This window comes from Mobula birostris, chromosome 18 (assembly GCF_030028105.1).
Source record: "Mobula birostris isolate sMobBir1 chromosome 18, sMobBir1.hap1, whole genome shotgun sequence".
Classification (NCBI taxonomy): domain Eukaryota; kingdom Metazoa; phylum Chordata; class Chondrichthyes; order Myliobatiformes; family Myliobatidae; genus Mobula; species Mobula birostris.
Window position 1 is genome coordinate 36,687,415 of NC_092387.1, and position 22,552 is coordinate 36,709,966.

Consider the following 22,552-nt stretch of genomic DNA (forward strand, 5'->3'; position numbering starts at 1 on the left):
GATCATATGGCTATTCATACTAGTACCCAATCATTTATAACATCAAGGTTTAATAGATATGCAGAAGCTGGCAGGATTCTTATTATGCAAACCACTAATTGATTATGTAAATGCTATTGTATTTTCTGTAAGTTTGTATAGAAGATTGAGGGTTGAAGTTGAAGAGTTAGATTTTATGATTTTAATTCAAGCTTGTTTGAAGAAATATTCAGTTTATTCATTTAATCATTGCATTAGAAGTGTGCTAAATGTTGTAGGCATATTGTACAGGCAGGTACAATTACGCTGGAACGGATTGGACTGAATATCTGGTGGCAGTGTGCCCACATGTCTTCTCTGATGGCTCAATTGCCTTGATCGTTCCAACCAAGGCTTGCCTTTGGCAAACCTTCCAGTGTTTAGCAGATAGACAGACAAGGGCTTAAGTTTTTATATGTTACTTAAAGGCACAGTCTTTTACCCTATTCACTGGCCCAAGATGGCGCCGGTGAACCGTGGGCAGCTTGCAAGACCTCTAAATCTACCTCTGAATTATATTCATGTAATCTGCAGCCTGTAGTTTCTCTTCAAGCAACATACTTTTGAACTGTCTTAATGAACCAGCAATATCACAATCTTCTGATGGATTCAGGCATGCAGGTATGGCATGTTAACATCACCATAGCTGGAGGAGGGCAAGGCGCCAAGCCAGGCTGAGACACCAAGCAATGAAGTTTCCTCTACCCAGTATCTTGTTAGCAAATGTACAATCGCTGGAGAACAAGATTGAAGACATAAGGGCAAGATTGCAGTGTTGGATGGAAATGAGGAATTGCTGCTTTCTCTGTTTCGCAGAGACATGGCTCACTCCAAGCATGCCGGATTGGGCAATCAGACACGAGGGCCTCTTGATACACAAGGTGAATCAACCTGCAGTTTCGGAGAAGATAAAAGATGGGGGTCTGTGTTTCATGATAGAATCCCTGTGGTGCCTGGACGCAGTGGTCTTGGTCTTGTTGCACTCTTGTTCTCCCAACCTGGAACATCTAACAATTAAATGCTGACCATGCTACTTACCAAGGCAGTTCTCCTCCATGATCCTGATTGCAATTTACATGCTACCAAAAGCCGGCATTAACCAGCCACGAGATATTGAATGCTGCCATCACCAAGCAAGAAAATGTCCACTCCAGTGCATTTCAGATCATAGTCGGGAACTTCAATCAGGCTTGTTTGAAGAAATCTTTGCCCAATTATCATCAGCGTATAACCTGCAGCACCAGGGATCCCAACACACTAGACAGCTGCTATATTATGATTAGCGATGCCTACCATTCCATGCCATGACCATATTTTGGGAAATCTGATCATCTGGCTGCCCTCCTCCTACCTACATACAGGTAGAGGCCGAAGATCCAAGGATCCAGAGATGGGGATAATAAAGAGTTGGTTGCGGGAGGCAGAGAAGCAGTTACAGCGTTGCTTTGAGTTGAATTAGGCTGTGTTTAAGGGAATTGTTTGAGGATCTGAATGGATATACCATGGTTGTCATGGACTTTATTATAATGCTCATGGACAAGCGTGTCCCCACAAAATCATTCTGAGTCTTGTCCAATGAGAAACCCATGACGAGCCATAAGATCTGCAATCTGCTGGTGGCCAGATCAGTGGCATTCAGGTCTGGCAACCAAGTGAGATTCCAGGTACGATCTCTGGAAAGCCATCTTGCATGTGAAGTTGCAATTCCAGACCAAGCTTAAGTCTCTACAACTGTGGCAGTGCTTGAATGCTACTACCTCTTACAAAGTAAAAACAAGTGGCATAGATGACAACTAGGATTTGCTCCCAGATGAGTTCAATACCTTCTGTGCTGGCTTTGACCATCAAAATTTGAAGGAACTTTCAGGAACTCCCACAGCTCCCAGTGACTCTTTGACTTCAATCTCTGAGGCAGAAGTGAAAGCATCCTTCAGGAGAGTGAACCCAAAGAAAGCATCCGGCCTAGATGGGGTACCTGGCTTAGTACTAAAGACCTGTGCTAATCAACTGGCTGGAGTGTTCACCTATATCTTTAACCTCGTGCTTCAGCAGTCTGAGGCACCCACCTGCTTCAGGCAGGCTTCAATTACACTGGTGCTCAAGAAGAATACGGTAACCTGCCTCAATGACCATCGTCCGATAGCACTTAAATCCAGTGTGATGAAGTGCTTTGAGAGGCTGGTGATGAAACTTCAACTCCTGCCTGAGAAGCAACTTGGATCCACTCCAATTTGCCTACCGGCACAATAGGTCCACAGTAGATGCCACCTCATTTGCTCTTCACTCAACTCTGGAACATATGGACAGCATCCATCAGGATGCTCTTTATCGACAACAACTCGGTATTCAACATTATCATACCCTCACAAATAAGCTTCAAGATCTGGATCTGAGAGCCTGCATATAGTTGATGGGCTGAATAGTCTTTAATATGTTGTTAAGAAACAAGTTCCTCTGAAATTAGTATTTCACAATTGTGTTCTACTAAGAAATTTTACAACAGGATGCCACCCATCAAATCTTGGTTATTTTTGCCTTCGTGTTTTTCAAGTATCCTAATGTACTTTACCTGAAAAGACTCAATTGCCTCTTTTAGCTTATGATACTTCAGCTCCGAGATAGACTGTTCCACGCTCAAGGTGAAACTATGATGGGCCAACAGCCGCCTCCTTTTCCGTTTAACCGTGTTTTGACAAGAAGACCACATCCAACTGCTTCTCCTGCTGCCACTCCAGCTTGTCAGACACCACCTCAGCGGGCAAACCAGCAACCGTCCCAGCAGGTAGGTAGCACAGTGCCATCCCAGCTGAATTTATTTTGTGACGTTTCTCCCCAGTCTGTGTGCACATCTTTGGAGCCTTGTTCTGTTCCTGTTTATTTAGCCCTGCATCTTCATGAACATTCTTTGCTGGATTTTACATATTTTCACCCTACCTTTTGCCTAGTATGGTTGCACGTTTCAACATTTGGCTCAGGTATCACTATGAATACATCCTACAACTCACCGGATGGGTAAACAAAGATTTGAATGCTCAAAAACATCTGAACTATTTACCACTTTTTACGTTAAATGTGTTTCATTACTTATTCCTAGGTGTACTTCAATATTTGTGTAATTTATCGTTACCTCTCTTGAACTTGCTGTGGTAACTTTTCTGTTGATATTCTCGACATTCTCTACATTTGCTCCCAGCTACATTGTGCACTCTGCATGACTTGCTCTCTTGTACTTGTCCAAACTTTTAAATTCATACCTTTCATTACATCCATTATATTCTGCATGAGTTATTTTTAGTATATGTGCATTTTGTCTCTTTGCTCCTTTAACTTTTGTTTTTTTTAAACTTGCTTTAACTTGCTTTAAAAAGTTTTGAAATTGCAGTGTGCAATCAAGACTATTTTGATTGAAATTTGAATTAATAAAGTTATTTGTGAGACTTGTTGAGTAAATTTATGTATATTGATCCCACTTGTAATCTCAGTTTTTGTCTTTAGTCTCCATATCAGGTGCCGTTTTGTCCCCAGACCCAAGTCCGTCCATCAGCTCCAACAGTATTTACTCCACAGCTTGCCCCTGTAGTACCTCCATTTGCTCCCTCAGCTCAGGGCATTGCTGGAAGCACCACTAATATCTACTCCAAATCAGGAGGAACACACCCCACCTATCCACAACATCCTACCACAATGTCAGCACCAGGTAATCTGTTTCGTAGATGGGTTGGTGTGCCTTTTAAATTAATCAGAAATAGTGTTAAATGGTTATTTTCTTAATCATAGGGAAGGAGCTATGTTTAAGGGATAAATTCATTTAGGTATGAATAAACTAATTCCTATTAAAATATCATACGTGTATAATCCTATTTTATAATTTAGTGGTGATCAGTGTTTATCATATGGGAAGTGGGATTTTTTTTGTCTTCAATTGTTGATGCTTGTGATGAGTCATAAATATACAGTAAGCACTTCTCCAGCCTTTCCCTGTCAGTAATACCAACTCAGATTTAACAAAGGACAATTCCATTCTATCGACCAGTTGTTTTCCATATAAATGTCTGTTTTGAACAATATCCATTGAGACAGTCCACCAATATTTGTCCACTTTCACCCACATACAATGTTTTAATTCCATCAACGTGGCTGCGTTGAACCCAAAAAAAAGAAAGTCTGGTGGTCTAAGCTACCAGTTCATCCAGGACTTTAATGTTGCAGTAACTGAAACATATATTAAATAGAAAAACATGAAAACGATGTGCCATTTCAACTGCAGATCTTCAGTTTCACCAGGTATTTTTCTCGGCTGCAAATTCCCAGTAGCTCTGGTGGTTTAGTGCATTTTCACCTGCTTGAGATTTTCGGCATTTTTGGTTCAATGTACTCTTAGTATCCACTGAAATTCATTCTGAGCCTGCCGTTTTCTATGGAATTGGGGATGGCATATAAATAAAGAGAAATGCTCTGCTCTTCGAGATTTGATGAAGTTTTAAATGAAGGATATTGTGCTGAAAGGTGAATGTCAGGAAAGAGAAAAAAATGTTATGTAGTTTTGTTAATATATTTTCACTTAATTTAAATATTTTTTGTGTTTTTCTTTTTTTCCCCATAGTATTTTCACAATACCAGAATTATGGACAGCCAAAAATTCCTTCAAGTGGATTCCCATCCTATTCTCTACAGCAACCTTTGCCAGGTTCAGGATTAACTGGTCCGTCTCAACCTACAGCCTCGCTGAGTGGTCCTACAATGCCTAGTATATCTATGTCAGGGCCATTATTAATGGCCCCTGCTTCAGTGCCATCTTATCAGCCCTCCAGCACTTTGCCACCGTGTACACAGCCTGGACCAATGCCAGCTTACCCAGGACAACACCAGCATCAAGTTCACCCTCCTACATCTCTATCAGGCATTCATCCTGCTTTTCCCCATCCCTCGGGAACAGGAGGCCCAGGAGTTGCTCCTTCCAAACCATTCACGACTGCAGCTGTTCCTCCTCCTCCTCAAACAGGTATTTAGTTAATAACTGTACCACAAGATGACTATTTGTGTGGTTTAATGGCATACTTAGTCTGACTATATTTCTCATTACTACTTTGTTTGTGTCTGTCTGCCTGTCTATCCACACATAGGAAACATGTACAAAGAAATCACAGCAAATCTACTTAGGTAAAGAAAAGTTGAAGCTGGAATTAAATTGTAATCCATGAACGTATTCCATAATTCTATACTAAAATAATTAAATTATGGACAGGGCTCAGCACATCATATACCAGCTGTGATGAGAGCAACAGACTGGAGCTGATGAAGGCAGGAAATTAACCTGTTAATTCTGATTCCCACAGATGGCCAAAGAATTTCCAGAATTTTTCTGTTTCCTTTTAGATTTCCAACTGTTAGTATTTTGGTCTATAACTAATTCTTTGGGACTTGGTTTAAGTGAAGAAGGAAAGTCTATTGTAGAAAATCTCAAAGCAACATGAAAGTGAGCGTATATACATGTTTCAACAATTCACTGCTTTACTAGTTTTAGACATTGCACTTCTAAGGTTTAAATTTACAAAAATGTTTATTTTTCCCCCCTGCTGTTTCAGTTCCATTTGCAAAACAGGGATCAACTTGTGCTGCTCTTCTAGTAGTCCAGCTATCTGGCTGAAGAACAGTGTTACATTTGGATGAATCTTCCTGCTAGTCTTTCTCAAGGTTACAGTTGAGATATGACAAGTAAAACTTTGCAAAATGATGCAGGAGTATATGAGTCATTGCTAATTTCCAACAGTTCCAATAATATCTGTGCTGGTACGTTACCTTGAGGACATTGAAATGTCCTAGGATAATAAGAATTTTAAAAAATACTTTAGTCCTCCTCATCAGGGTAGATGCCACTTTGACGAACTGTTCCCTGAAGTATTAGGTAGAATGTTTAATATGGTCCACCACATTTCTCAAGTTACAATTAAATTGTTCACCATGTAGGTGGTTCCAGTAAGATGGCGGCGCCAACGTCGCAGTGGCCTCTCTGGGTCTATCCTAAAGTGTAATTGTTCGTCCTTTATATTTCTCTTATGATTGCAAGACACTGCTGGATATTAAGATCATCTAGTGCTACAGGTCCACTCCATCGGCAAGTTGCTCAATAAAAGGTTCAAAGGTTTATTTTATTGTCAAAGAGTATGCATGTACAATACAACTGTGATATTTGTCTACTCCAGATAGCCATTAAATACAGAAAGACCATGGGTGTTGATGAAAGAAAAGACAACTCCCCCCACACGAAAAAGAAAAGGAGCAAAACATGCAGACCCCAAAATCCCCTTCCTCACAGCAAAAAGCGGCCACAATAACAATCACCGACCCCTTACACATAACAATCCCTGACCCCCTCACTCGCTGAGAAGGACAGCGACAGTAGCATCAAACACCATACACACACAAAAACTAACAGATCACCCATTCACCAGTCGTCCACAAGAAAGAGAACACCAAAAAACTGAAGGAAACCAATATAAGGTACAATTCAATAATCACATAAATTCCTAATGCTGCCAATCCAGCTGCTGACAGACTTTGTTGGGAGCCATTGCTGCCACCCTCCACATTCACCTCGATGCTTCAATCTTCCTTGCCTTTTCAAGATGGAGTCATTCATGACCCCATGCCTTGTCTCTGGTCTTTTCCACGAGTCAGCTTTTGTTCTCAGACCTTCTTGGCCCCCTGTCTCTGAACTCCACAAAGCAGCTCTCCGGACACAGCATAGCACTGGATCCTTCGGTCCAGATCCAAACTGTACATCACAGGCAAATAGCTTCAAGCAGCAATGGAGCTGGACTTGTGTACCACGTTGTCACTTGAATTTGTTAAATACTGTTGTACAGAGGCAGTTTGCAGTCCAACAAATGATGCAAATTATTGTCTTGGACATTTTTATTGTGATTTCAAGACACTGTTGGATATTGGTAATGTAGAATACTGCAAGCCAGTTTCATTGGTGAAACCGACAACGGGAGAGTTACATTATCTCAGTTGCTGCACAGACTAGGCCTTCATATTGCGGTGTTGCTTGTTGCAGCCACCCATGAGAGGGAATGTTGGAGGTGATGTGGGAGAGAGCAGAGGCCTCTGTGGGTACGCTGGAGTCTGTACAAGGTTGGGGGCTGGCCCCTTCTGTCGGTTCTAACCTCCACTGTTTGCTTGGTGCTGCTCTCCAGTATTCACTCAGTGGAAGACAAGTTGTACCAGGACAATATGCCATACACCAGTCTACAAACCATGTCACTCGGTTACTTGGGCTATATTTTTTTTGTGACCGTATGGTTTTCTGCTGTTTTAACTTTATGTGTAATATGTGCTGTATGCCGTTGGTACTGTTTTGTACCTTGGCCCCAGAGGAACACTGTTTTGTTTGGCTGTATTCATGGGTATGATTGAATGACAATTAAACTTAAACTTGAGAAGAAATCTTAAAATTGTAACTATGAAATGAAAAATTGTATGATATATTGCTGTTTTTAAAATTACTGTTCTCATGTGATTTATAGTTTGGTGGATCCCATATCCATCTCTCTATACTTTTTTTAAGGGGAGTTAAAATTTGTAACAGACTGTATCTACATGTAATGATTCATATCAATGTTTGATAGGTGTTGCCACATTAATCATTCACAAAAGTGTTCACAGATTATTGGATTCGAGGTTTACATAAAATGAAATGAATGCGTCTATCGACTGTTGCAAGTACAACTGGTCATTTTCTGTTAGTGGACTAATGGGACAGTTTGGCCTTTTGTCTGCAAAGAATTTGTGGCCACTAGCAGATGTAGGTAGATATATGTTTAAAAGATTGGAGTCTCTTGTTTATCTGTTATCACACCTTTCATATGGTCTTTATATAGTCATTCATATTGTCAACATATTTGTGCATGCAATATATAATAAACGTAAATAATATGCACATAATCTATCCAGATCTCATAATTTAGCAGTTCAGGAAAAAATCTCCTTTATATGTATTAAAAAAGCATGTAAGGACTGCTTTCATGATTAAATATGGAAGGTGCATTTTGGATTTGGCTAATTAAAAAGTGTATGAAGTTGAGTAGAAATACATTGGCATAGTTTTAAATTAATTGAGCACAATGAAATCTGACCTGAAGTGAACTTCAAGCACTTTGATGTCTAACTACAAATTCATATTCACTTTTCATGGGATTATTTAGTTGTTGTCAATTGCTAATAAGTTATTCTTTTGAATTAATTTCATTTGTACCATATTGGATTTCTGGGCCTTACCTTTTTATTTCCCTTGACTTGATGTCTGTCTTTTGCCTGACTTTGCAATATAAATTGCAAAAACTGAATTGTTAAGTCAGTTCTACATAAAGTAGTATTGCATGCTCTGTCCATGATAGGCGTGATAACTTGTGGGATGCTTTTGGCAATATGTTGCAAAGATGGTATAATCTAAAGCAAACTATCACATTGTTGGGACTATGTAATAAACATCTGTAAAATTGTTATTTGTGTGTTCAAGTATATCTAGTTGGGAAAATTGTTGCTTTTCTAGTTGCATATATTGTGATACAGTGATCTCTAGGTTATTCCTCGAACCTTCCAACATTCTTTGATTTTTCAGGATTCCTGCCATGGCTACAAAACCGACATTATACATCAGGTGAAAGGATAATAACGAGTGCCCTGGCTTGTTTAATGCCTTTTATGTTGAAATGCTAGTGTTCTTCATGGCTTGTGTCTGTTTTCTACATCTGAGTTGTTCAAATTGCACAGATTTTTTTGTCCAATTAAGGCAGAAAGGGTTATTCTGTGCAATTTAAAGATGATCCTATAATATTGCACAGGATTGCACAGAAGAACTAATTTTCCTTTTACAGTTTGCATGCTTTGTAAAACATGGTCAAAAAATTTTGAGATTTAATTGGAAGTTGCTTTTGCAACTAACACATTTTGAGTAGCGTTTCATCATTATGTTGCACCAGTCCACTTAATCTGAAAGTTTGATTGGTAATTGTATAAATTGATACATTCCCCTCTTCGACTTCTCATTGATCCTTAGCGACTGTTCTAATTTCTGAGAAACTAGTGATCTTTTGCAAACTCAGTGTATTCTATTCTTGAGCAACTGGTAGGATACGTACTTGGATTAAATCTTGTGTTTCTTTCCCAATTGGCATTGTTTTCTTTTGGCTTGCTGGGGCTCATTGTTCATTTCTATCTCTTCTCCTTGAAGAGAGTTGCAGGACAGCATTCATATTTTGTGAAACAGAGCATCAGTAGGCCCGTGTCCCAGCTAATGCCATAAGACGGCCAAGTTAATATTTGGAAATAGAGACTGGATCCAGACAGTAGGCATAAAGAATAATTAGTGCAAAACTCAGTAGGTCAGGCAGCATCTACGTAGAGGAATAAAGTGTCAAGGTTTCGGGGTGAGACTTGCCTGATGAAGGATCTCAGCCCAAATTTCAGCTTTATATCCCCCTCCAGCGATGCCTCCTGAGCTGCTGAGCTCCTCCAACATTTTTTGAGTGTTACTCTGGATTTCAGGCATCCTCAGAATCTCTTGTGTTTATAATCTGTGCAGAATTTATTCAATGTCAATTTCTGCTACAGTAAACAATTTAATGGTTTGAATAAAATACCACTAGGTTTCACGTGGAAAGTTACCATATTTAGAGCAAATGGAAGTAAAGTGCATGAGGAAGACTGATGAATGGAATAACGATGAAAATGTCTTAGTTTTCTTTTGGAGATAATTGATCCAGAGCAGGCTTCAGTGATCCTTCCACTTTCTGTTCATTCATGAAATATGGACATTACAAGCAATTCCAGTGTTTGTACTGTTCTGAATGGCCTACTGAACAATTTTATTTAAGTCAAACATATTTTTGGAAGTCTGGGATCACACATAGGTCAATCCAAACAGGTGTGACAATTTTCCATTAGTGAAGCAGAAGGCATCACAGCAGTGTAGTGGTTAGTGCAGTGCCAATATAGCTCAGGGTGTCGGAGTTCAATTCTGGCGCCTCTTTACATCCTCCCCATGGAATGCATGGGATTTCTCCAGGTGCTCTGGGTTTCTCTCACATTCCAAAGATGTACTAGGTAGGTTAATTGGTCTTTATAAATTGTCCCGTGATTAGATTAGGGTTAATTGGGGGTTGCTAAGGCGGTGTGACTTGAAGGGCCTACTCCACACAGCACCGCAAAATAAATAAATAACAATTTGCATATTTGTGTTTATTGTTATTGGTGTTTTCATTTTTAGATTTGTTTTATAATGAGTCCGACACCATATCACATGACAAGTTGTAAAGTACAATGCCTTAGTGCTAAAATTACTTTTGAGATTCACCTTGAGATTATTACTAACTCAGGCAATGTATTGGAAGTCCTGAAGCAGCATTGGAAATCCTTAAAATATATCATTAGCCCATCCACTTACTAAGTAAAGATCCCATCCAGGTGCTTAAGTGTGATTACCAAAGAACTTCCTGGTACCAATAACAAGGAAGCTGTGACTGAGAGCATTACAATATTGAAGCTTTACTATGTTAACTTTTAATGCTTAAAATAACAGTGCTGCTGTTAGCTTGTTTAACACCGTTGAAGTGAGTGAAGCCTCGGAGTGAAACCTTTTTTTTTTGCCCAAGACCTCTTTGTAGAAACATAGTCTCATATTATTTACTTCTAATAGGGTTCCAGGATGGATGGAATGATCCTCCAGCAGTGCGGGCAGGGCAGAGAAAGAAGGTGGTAAGTTATGCATGTTAATCTGTACAACCTAGTTTATAGTAATTGTGATAAAATTGTATCTTATTTTTTCGGCTAGAACAAACTGTATAAGTAACTAATCCAGTTGTTGGTTGTAAAACTGGAAAGAGTCATACGTGAAAAAAGGAACTAAAATAACATTTTTGTTTACAGGTAGTTCTGCTGTAGCTGTAACAAGATAGTTATGTTCCTAAGTAATCTTGAGTGTAGAAAATTGCATTATATCAGATGCCTTCAAAGCACAGATGTAAACAGGCTTTCCTGATTGGCATTATAACCAATGTAATCTGTGTAATGCAAATAGCATTCCCTAATGTGTGAATTGCCTTATAATGAGTTTGTGTTGAGGAAATGTATTATTACAGAACCACCAAATAGTAATTGTTTTACTATTTCCACCACTATATTGATCCTAGGGACTGTTTCTGGGAAACAGAGTAGTCCATGAGTCATCCTTATCTGGGTCATTCTTGAGAACTGCACTTCCTAATCTCCACCTCCCCCCCCCCGCCCCCAAAGCTGTAGCTATAAAATTGATACTTGTCATTGTCATAGAGTCACTCAGCACTGAAACAGGCCCTTGAGCACACCATATCCATGTCAAGTAACAAGTACCCATTTATACTAATACCGTTTACCATCACTGGGTCTTTAGCCTTCAATGTCTTAGCCACTGGGTTGACTATTGTAATTCATAGCTATGTAATATGCTTTGTTGACCAGCAATGGCTTGGAAAGGCCAGTTTTACAAAGTGTGTGTAAATGCAGAGTGGTGTATGAGAGAGTCGTGAGATGAAAATTGAAACATGGCTCAAAAAAGGAAAAAAACAGGACATTAATATTCCTACATGTAAGGTGTTTGAAAATGGAAGGATAGGAGACAGATTGGCAGTACTAATTAAGAAAGATGTTTTTATAGGTTTAGAGAGAGGGACATCTATGTGGAGTCAAGGACAGAATTCATTAAGAAGAAGTAAATGATCTGTCATGTAATTGGAGTATTCCTTATCATCAAATGAAAGGATTTTTGGTAAGATGGCAGTGTGTTCGATCAATGTGGCTTCTACGGGGTCAACCAAAGGTGTTATTATCCTTTTTGCATGTAGTTTTTTATGATCACAAGACCCTGCTGGATATTAAGAACTTAAATGTACTGCACGCCTACACCATCAGTGAGTTGCTCATTGGTGGAGAAACTGAAGAAACTTGACTTGGTGTGGATCATGTTGCTGCCTGGGTCTTTTCCGATTCACTGATTTATTGGTAGATGGCAAGAGAGCTGTGTGGCGTTGGTCATAGTGACAACTAGGCCTCAAGCTGTGGTGTCACCTGCTTACATTCACCCAGGAGAGAGGAGTCTGAGTTGGTGTGCTGTATGAGAGGCGATGTGGCACAGTGTCCAAGCTGGATTGGGTGCTGCCCCTCCCCATGTTCACTTGGCAGAAGACAAGCTATATTGTGATAAACTGCAGATTTCTGCCACATTCATGGACTCAAGGTCTTAGACTATATATTTTTTGTGTGATTATAATTTACTGATATGTTATATGTGCTATGTGTGCCTGTGTCTGCTGATACTGCGTTTTGCACCTTGTCCTTGGAGTTAATGCTGTTTTGTTTGGCTGTATTCATGTATGGTTGAATGATAAACTTGAACTTGGAGGGTAAAAGAGGAATCTGCAATGAAATTACAGTAATGTGCAAAGAATGTGGAGTGTGGTTTATAGGGGCTTCAGTATTGGTCGAATAATGTAAAGAACAAAGAAAGAAAGGAATTTCTTGACTATGTTCAGGAGAGCAACTTGAATAATGAAGGAGGGGTCATGTCTGGATCTGGGAAGTGAGATGAGCCAAATAGCTGGAGGCGAACTCTTAGAGATAATTGATCGTAAAGTTTAGGTTAGTAATGGAGATGTGGAAGAAGCAATAATGTAGAACAACTTACTTTGGAAGGAATCTAAGGGAAAAGTAGAATGAAATATTAGTGGTTAAAACTGACGGATAAAGCTGAACTTTTAAGAAGGTATTTCAGATGTACAATAGATTCACTCTCAAAACAAAAGTAACAAAGCTCATGCTCTTTGAAGGATAAACAATGTAAAATATATAAGAGTCTATGACTGAGTTGCATAGCATAGAAACAGGCCCTCCAGCTGCCATGTAATTGCCATATCTATACTAATCCTTATCTACCAGCACTAGTCAATTCTGGGGCAAATTGATTGAAATGTGAGGAAATATAGAATTGGGACTAATGTAAATGGGTGTTCATGGTGGTACACATTCTGTGGGGTGAAGAGCTTGTTTCTGTGGTATATCTTTCTATGCTACATGATGCTTTGTACATTGCATGTGGTAATTCAAGTGTTCATCTAGATACAAGTTGACCTTCACTAATCTGACTATTTATAATCCGGCACTGATTATGCTTAATGTGATCCTTCTGTAATTCGACATTTTCACTGATCCGACACTCCTCAGATCCCAATGGTGCTGGATTAGTAAAAGTCGACCTGTACTTAAAAGTTGTGAGAGATTCCAGTCACCTTTTGGGTAAACCAATTCTTCCTTGGTTCCCTTTAAATCTCTTCCTCGTAGTCTAAGCTTCAAGTTCTTGACACTTCTATTGTGAGGGAAAGTTTCCTGCTGTCTACTTTGTCTATGCTCCTCATGATTTTGTATACCTTTATCAGGTGACACTCATTTTTTTAATGTACCTAGGAAATCAAGCCCAGCCTTCTCATTCTCTTCATAATAGGAAAAACTCCATCCCAGGCAACCTGGTAATGAATCTCCTCTGCATTCTCTCCAGTGCAATTAAATCCTTTCATAGTGTAGTAGATCAGAAATGCTCATGGAACTCCAGCTTTGAGCTAAGCATTATTTTATTGATCTGAGCCATAACCTCGCTTGTCTTGTATACTCTGTCCCTGTTAATCAAATGCAGTGCCTTCATGACATTATCTCTCTGTGTTGTAACCTTCAGATGTTCTTGGATTTCAATACTGAGGTCCTTTGTCCTGAATATATATGCCCCCTCCATTAGAGTTCTCAAAGTGCATTACCTTGCACTTGTATGGGTTAAATTCCATCTGCCATTGTTCTGTCTATTTTACCAACTGATCAATATCCTTTATAAATCAGAGCATTGAGTATAGGAGTTGGGATGTAATGTTGAAATTGTATAAGGCATTGGTGAGGCCAAATTTGGAGTATTGTGTACAGTTCTGGTCACCGAATTATAGGAAAGATGTCAATAAAGTTGAGAGAGTACAGAGGAGGTTTACTAAAATGTTGCCTGGGTTTCATCTCCTAAGTTACAGAGAAAGGTTGAACAAGTTAGGTCTTTATTTGGAGCGTAGAAGGTTGAGGGGGGACTTGATAGAGGTATTTAAAATTATGAGGGGAATAGATAGAGTTGACGTGGATAGGCTTTTTCCATTGAGAGTGGGGGAGATTCAAACAAGAGGACATGAGTTGAGAGTTAAATGGCAAAAGTTTAGGGGTAACATGAGGGGGAGCTTCTTTACTCAGAGAGTGGTAGCTGTGTGGAACAAGCTTCCAGTAGAAGTGGTAGAGATGGTTTGATATTGTTGTTTAAAGTTAAATTGGATAGGTATATGGACAGGAAAGGAATGGAGGGTTATGGGCTGACTGCAGGCTGGTGGAACCAGGTGAGAGTAAGAGTTCGGCACGGACTAGAAGGGCCGAGGTGGCCTGTTTCCGTGCTGTAATTGTTATATGGTTATATCCTTCTGCAGTACATCTTTTTGTGTCATCTGAAAACTTTATTAATCATCCCTTCATTCATATCCAAACAGTTAATGGATATGACATGCAACACACATCAAATTTGCTGGTGAACGCAGCAGGCCAGGCAGCATCTCTAGGAAGAGGTACAGTCGACGTTTCAGGCCGAGACCCTTTGTCAGGACTAACTGAAGGAAGAGCTAGTAAGAGATTTGAAAGAGGGAGGGGGAGATCCAAAATGATAGGAGAAGACAGGAGGGGGAGGGATGGAGCCAAGAGCTGGACAGTTGAGTGGCAAAAGGGATATGAGAGGATCATGGGACAGGAGGCCCAGGGAGAAGGAAAAGGGAGGGGGACGACCCAGAGGATGGGCAAGGGGTATAGTCAGAGGGAGAAAAAGGAGAGAGAGAGAGAGAGAGAGAGAAAGAGAAAGAATGTGTGTATATAAAAAAAATAACGGATGGGGTACGAGGAGGAGATGGGGCATTAGCGGAAGTTAGAGAAGTCAATGTTCATGCCATCAGATTGGAGGCTACCCAGATGGAATATAAGGTGTTGTTCCTCCAATCTGAGTGTGGCTTCATCTTTGCGGTAGAGGAGGCCATGGATAGACATATAAGAATGGGAATGGGATGTGGAATTAAAATGTGTGGCCACTGGGAGATTCTGCTTTCTCTGGCGGACAGAGTGTAGGTGTTCAGCAAAATGATCTCCCAGTCTGCGTCGGGTCTCGCCAATATATAGAAGGCCACATCGGGAGCACCGGACGCAGTATATCACCCAGCCGACTCACAGGTGAAGTGTCGCCTCACCTGGAAGGACTGTCTAGGGCGCTGAATAGTAGTAAGGGGGTAAGTGTAAGCCCCTTTCTTTAAAAAAGGAGGACATCTCCCTCGTCCTGGAATGTGTAGAATGGGGGGGGATGCGTTTGAGAGCAGAGTTGATGGTGGAGGAAGGGAAACCCCTTTCTTTAAAAAAGGAGGACATCTCCCTCATCCTGGAATGAGCAGAGTTGATGGAGGAAGGGAAGCCTCTTCCTTTAAAAAAAGGAGGATACCCCCCACCACTTTATTTTCACCATGGATTCCCTGGCCCCCACCGCTTTATTTTCACCATGGATTCCCTGGCCCCCACCGCTTTATTTTCACCATGGATTCCTTGGCCCCCACCGCTTTATTTTCACCATGGATGTCCAGTCCCTATATACTTCCATCCCCCATCAGGAAGGTCTCGGAGGACTTCCGGTAGAGCTCATGGAGTGAAGTCGTGTTCTTGACTCGCTCCATCACCTCTGAGTTTTTTTTCCTATGATCAGCTATATTTAACTAACCATTAAGGCATTGACTTTTACAATAATCTGAAATAAATTGGGCTTTTTGATATTTGGATGCTTTTAAGGTCTGCTATGTCTAAGAACGGAAAAAATGGGAAAGACGGCAAACCTCTGGTTAGACCGAAAGGTACCGATCTCCCTCCCACTGAACCACCTTTGACTCTGAAAGCTATATCGGATCTAATTCAAAAGGAAATATCAACCTCTACAAAGGAGCTGATTCGTGCGGAAATTTCAATTAATTTCCAGAAAATTGCCGATTCAATCGATAAAATCCAAACATCTATCATGGAACATCAGTCGGCTATATCTAATCTTCAAAAATCCACGCAACAAGATTAACTTCAGTTGGAGAAAATTGAAGAAACAATTACTATAATGAAGAAAAAACTTGACTTTCTGACTTTTAAAAACTCTGACTTAGAATCCAGAATGTGACGGCAAAATATTCGAATTATTGGTGTTCGTGAAGCTGCTGAATCTGCCAACCCTATAAAGTTTTTTTCTCAACTTTTAAAAGATGCATTTCCTGCGGTATTTCCTGATCAACCACTGTTATTGGATCGGGCTCACAGAGTTCCATCATATTCGTCTAAGTCAGATAAACCTCGGCATGTCATTTTACGTTTTCATTACTTTCAAGACAAGGAGAAACTGCTTTGATTTGTTCGATCTAAAGGTTACATTGATTTTTTGGATCTTCAGTTCCGATTCCTGGAGGACTTCAGCAAACAGATTCGGGATCAACGGGTTCGTTACAGATCTGTGATGTCGGAACTCTACAAGATGGATTTAAAACCAGCGCTGCTTTACCCAGCGCGTTTAAGGATCCGCACACTTGACGGAGCTCTCCGTTTTTTTGAATCTCCATCGGATGCCCAGAGTTATCCGGATCAATTTTCACCTTCAACATCTTAATCGTAATTTTTAACTATCTCGGTTTGATCGGAGGTTGTGAATCTGTTGGGTTTAATTTTTGATGGCTTTATATGGGCAGAAAAGTTTATTTTTGATTAATTAATATGGTTGCCAAACTTTCTTTCTAACTGCGTCATTCCTTTCTTTTTCCTTGGGGATTATGGGTGGTTATTCCCTCAGCATCATTTCGTGTATTTCCTTTGAGGCCTTAAATTTCGTAGTCTTTAAATGTACTTTTTTTTATAGGTTTTCCTAACTAGTTTATATTAATAATTTCGTTTCTTTTTTTTTGGTTAATCATTGGATCTGTGGTCTGGTACGGTTTTCTTTATATTTTCTGGCTTTTTCTCTGTTCTACATTGTGCTTGTCTTAATTGATCTACCTTTTTTTATTCTTCTACTGTTTTATAACTAGCTGATCTTTTTTATATTTACGCTTTTTTTAGTGAGCGTCTATCTGAAGTCATGACGGTATTTTTAGTGCTTGCTTCTTTCTGGCTGGTCTGCTTTAGATTTAGCCTTGGGGTCATGGGATGGGGGGTGGTGGGAGGGGCTTCATGTTTTAGTGTTTTCCTTCTTGGGCTACTTACATTACTGAAGTATCGGTTGCGTTCTCCTTCCCGTTATCTCTGGTTTGTTCTGCTCCCTTTCCGGGTTTGTGGGTCGAACCTATCGTCAATCCTTTTTTTTGCGGGTTGACTTTAGGGTTTATGGAGTCTATTATTAATTTTGTCTCCTGGAATACTAATGGTCTTAATCATCCTATTAAAAGGAAAAAAGCTTTTAAAGTATTCCGGAGACCTAAAGCACATGTTCTATTTTTACAAGAGACCCATGTGCGGATGGGGGACAGACTACATTTTTTTAAATTCTGGAAGGAACAACAGTTTCATTCGAACTCTAACGCTAAGATTCGAGGCGTCTCTATTTTTATAGACTCCTCAGTTACTTTTGTACAACATGATATTATCTCTGATCCGAATGGTAGATTTCTACTATTTAATAAAAAGGTAGTTTTGGTCAATGTTTATGCACCCAATATGGACTGTCCGGAATTTTATAAATCATTATTTAATCAGTTCCCGAATTTGAATGAGTTTTCATTGATCTGGGTTGGAGATCTTAATACTTGCTTATTCCCAGTTTTGGACTGTTCGGCTGCTTTACGGACTTTACCCAATAAATCTGCAACTTTGATTAACTCATTCCTCTCTGATTCTGGGTCGATGGACATCTGGCATTTTTTGCATCCTCAGGAAAAAGATTTTTCTTTTTTTTTACATGTTCACCATTCCTATTCAAGAATTGATTATTTCTTTATTGATTCTCGGCTTATCTCTTCAGTGATTAAATGTGATTATGACTCTATTACCATTTCGGATCATGCTCCACTTAAGCTTTCTATTAAAATTCAGGTCAATGCACAAAATAATAGACAATGGCGTTTTAATTCGTTGCTGCTTCAGGACTCGGATTTTATTAACTTTATGAATGAACAGATCTTTTTTTTACAATCAACTACACAGAGGATATTACTGTGAACATTCTTTGGGATACTTTTAAAGCTTATATTCGTGGTCAGATTATCTCGTATTCTGCTGCATTGAGGAAGAAGCTGAAGCAGGAGGAGCTGGTCATTGTGGACAAGATTAAGGAAATTGATAAGAAATATGTTACAGCTCCCTCTGAGGAGTTGTATAAACAAAGAACTGAACTTCAAATGGAACATAGTTTATTACTTTCATCTTCGATTGTAAACCAATTAAAGAAAACAAGAAGTGAATTTTATGTACACAGTGACAAAGTTGGCAAATTGTTGGCTAACCAATTGAAGTCTAATTATACTAAATCTCAAATTAATCAGATTTATAATCAAAATGATCGATTGATATTTGATCATGCGGAGATTAATCGAACCTTTTTTGATTTTTATTCTTCCTTATATCAATCTGAGTCTTTACGAGATTCTAAATATATGAGTGACTTTTTAGATAACCTAGATTTCCCTGAGATTTCACAGGATATGTCTTCTATGCTAGATACTCCCATTACCACTGATGAGATTAAGAATGTTATTTCCTCTATGAACCTGGGGAAAACTCCTGGCCCTGATGGGTTTACCGTGGAATTTTATAGGTTTTTTGCACCTTCATTAATCCCTTGGTTCGGTAGGTTTTGGAGGCTTCATTAAAACTTGGTAAACTTCCCGAATCCTTGTATAGAGCGTCAATCTCTCTAATATTAAAGAAGGATAAAGATCCTGCTCAATGTGCATCTTATAGACCAATATCTTTATTAAAAGTTGATTCTAAAATTTTTTCTAAATTATTAGCAAACAGGTTAGAAAAAGTTCTCCCTTTTATTATTTCGGAAGACCAAACGGGTTTTATTAAAGGTCGTTACTCTTTCTATAACATTCGCACACTTAAATATTGTTTATACCCCCTCACAAAATGTTCCTGAGTGTGTTATCTCTTTAGATGCTGAGAAAGCTTTTGATAGAGTAGAATGGCCTTACTTATTTAAGGTGCTTGAAATGTTTAATTTTAGCTCGAAATTTATATCTTAGATCAAACTGTTATATCATTCTCCTATGGCCTTGGTCCGTACTAACTCTTTAAGCTCAGCTTTTTTCCCTCTTTTTCGAGGTACTCGACAAGGTTGTCCTCTTAGTCCTTTATTATTTGATATTGCATTAGAACCTCTTGCAATTGCCATTCGAGAATCTCCAAATATTATTGGGATAACTCGGGGCTTAAGGTCCCATAAAATATCACTCTATGCTGATGACTTACTTTTACATATTTCTAATCCTCAAAAATCTATCCCTGCTGCTTTAGATTTATTAGCACAATTCAGTCTTTTTTCAGGTTATAAATTAAATCTTAGTAAGAGTGAACTTTTTCCGATTAATAAACAACTTCCCTTGTATCATAACTTTCCGTTTAAATTGATTAATAATTATTTCTCACATCTTGGGATTAAAATTACTTATAAACACAAAGATTTATTTAAGACTAATTTTTTACCTAATTTTTTAATCGATCATATTACTCAACTTTCATCTAAATGGTTTCCATTATGTTTAACTTTGGTCGTATTAATGCAGTAAAGATGTTTATTCTGCCAAAATTTTTATATATATTTCAGGCATTACCGATTTTTGTTCCAAAATCTTCTTTTGATAAAGTTGACTCTAAAATTTCTTCATTTATTTGGCAAAATAAAAACCCGAGACTGGGTAAAATATATCTACAGAAAGCTAAGAGAGATGGAGGTTTAGCATTACCTAACTTTAGATTCTATTACTGGGCAATTAATATTCGACATATGAAATTTTGGTTATTTGACCAAGATACACTATCCATCCCTAAATGGGTAGTTTTGGAATTACAATCTGCTCAGGGCTATGCACTTGGCTCTATTTTAGGTTCCTCTCTTCCTTTGGATTTGAAACGCCTCAAACTGGTTTCTAACCCGATAGTTAAATATACCTTACGTATTTGGTTTCAATTCAGAAAATTTTTCGATCTTAACCAATTTGGACTAGCGATTCCGATTTTAGGTAACATTTTTTTTCCTCCCTCTCTCACGGATCGTGCGTTTCAAATTTGGAAGATTAAGGGTACTTCACGGTTTTTGGATTTATTTTTAGATGGTTCCCTTATGTCTTTTGAACAATTATCTAATAAATATAATTTACCAAGAATACATTTTTTTTAAGATATTTTCAAGTTAGAAATTTCCTAAGTACTCTACTTTCTTCCTTTCCAGTGCTTCCTCCTACATATATTTTAGATACTATAATTAACCTTAATCCATGTCAGAAAGGTGCAACGAGTATTATTTATAATATTATTATGAAACTTAGGAAAACTCCATTTGATAAGATTAAGTCAGATTGGGAACAAGAATTGGGTTCTGTTATTTCTGTGGATGACTGGGGGCAGATTTTACAATTAGTCAATACTTCCTCTATCTGTGCTAAACATTCCCTAATTCAATTTAAAGTTGTCCATAGAGCACATATGTCCAAAGATAAATTAGCTCGTTTTTATTCTCATATTAATCCTTCTTGTGATAGATGTCCGGGGCAGATAGCTTCCTTAACTCATATATTTTGGTCTTGTCCTACTCTGGAAACTTTTTGGAGAGACATTTTTAATATTATCTCAAAGGTATTGAATATAGATATCTCTCCTCACCCTATTACTGCTATCTTTGGACTACCTAAAATTTCCAGTAATCTTTCTCCTTCAGCCCGTAGAATGATTGCATTTCTTACTTTAATGGCGAAAAGATGTATCTTACAACATTGGAAAGAGCCTAATGCTCCAACTACCTTTTTTTGGTTCTCCCAGACGATATTATGCTTAAATTTGGAGAAAATTAGAAGTAATCTTTATGATTCCTCATTTAAATTTGAACAGACCTGGAGATCTTTTATTCAATATATTCATTTAATGTAATTATTTTTTTTTCTCTTTTGTTTTATATTTATATTCCCTTCTTGCTTTTTTTAACTGTTTTTAATGGAGCTGGGGGTTGAGGACATGATTTTAAGTTTTATAACTCTACCTGTTTCCAAGATAGCCCATTGCTTTGCTTTTAGTTTAGTTGCACGGTGGGGTTTTTTTGGGGTTTTTTTTTTCCTTTTCTCTATTGAGATATATATATATATATAAAATTAGTATACTATTAATTTACCTTATTATTTTATGTTTAAACTGCACTGTTTGTATCAATTTTTTTCTGTATTAATATCTCCTGTAATTTCTAACAGTGCATTAGTGCTTATATGGTTTACCTTTTGTATACTTATTTAATAAAAAGATTTAAAAAGAAAGGAAGGTCTCAAAACTCTCCGCTACTTTTTGGATTCCAGACCTAATCAGTTCCCCTCTACCACCACTCTGCTCCATCTAGCGAAATTAGTCCTTACTCTTAATAATTTCTCCTTTGGCTCCTCCCACTTTCTCCAAACTAAAGGTGTAGCTATGGGCACCCATATGGGTCCTAGCAATGCCCGTCTTTTTGTTGGCTTTGTGGAACAATCCATGTTCCACACCTATTCTGGTATCTGTCGCCCACTTTTCCTTCGCTACATTGATGACTGCATTGGCGCTGCTTCCTGCACGCATGCTGAGCTCGTTGACTTCATTAACTTTGCCTCCAGCTTTCACCCTGCCCTCAAGTTTACCTGGTCCATTTCCGACACCTCCCTCCCCTTTCTAGATCTTTCTGTCTCTATCTCTGGAGGCAGCTTATCTACTGATATCTACTATAAGCCTACTGACTCTCACAGCTATCTGGATTATTCCTCTTCTCACCTTGTCTCTTGCAAAAATGCCATCCCCTTCTCGCAATTCCTCCGTCTCCGCCACATCTGCTCTCAGGATGAGGCTTTTCATTCCAGGACGAGGGAGATGTCCTCCTTTTTTAAAGAAAGGGGCTTCTCTTCCTCCACCATCAACTCTGCTCTCAAACGCATCTCTCCCATTTCACGCACATCTGCTCTCCATCCTCCCGTCACCCCACTAGGAATAGGGTTCCCCTGGTCCTCACCTACCACCCCACCAGCCTCGGGGTCCAACATATTATTCTCCGTAACTTCCGCCACCTCCAACGGGACCCCACCACTAAACACATCTTTCCCTCTCCCCCCCCCCCAGCTTTCCGTAGGGGTCACTCCCTACACAACTCCCTTGTCCATTTGTCCCCCCCATCCCTCCCCACTGATCTCCCTCCTGGCAGTTA

At 39.0% G+C, this 22,552-nt stretch overlaps 1 protein-coding gene across 2 annotated transcripts in view; it reads left to right on the forward strand.

The window, feature by feature from the left end:
• Positions 1 to 22,552, forward strand: part of sec31b (SEC31 homolog B, COPII coat complex component) — a 93,378-nt gene that overhangs the window by 50,052 nt on the left and 20,774 nt on the right. The window contains exons 19-23 of one of the 2 annotated variants that reach the window (XM_072282519.1): positions 2,615 to 2,800; positions 3,514 to 3,715; positions 4,622 to 5,020; positions 8,642 to 8,680; positions 10,718 to 10,776. In XM_072282519.1, the coding sequence (XP_072138620.1) occupies positions 2,615 to 2,800; positions 3,514 to 3,715; positions 4,622 to 5,020; positions 8,642 to 8,680; positions 10,718 to 10,776 (885 nt within the window). The remainder of the gene's footprint in view (positions 1 to 2,614; positions 2,801 to 3,513; positions 3,716 to 4,621; positions 5,021 to 8,641; positions 8,681 to 10,717; positions 10,777 to 22,552) is intronic. The other variant, XM_072282520.1, reaches the window with a different exon arrangement.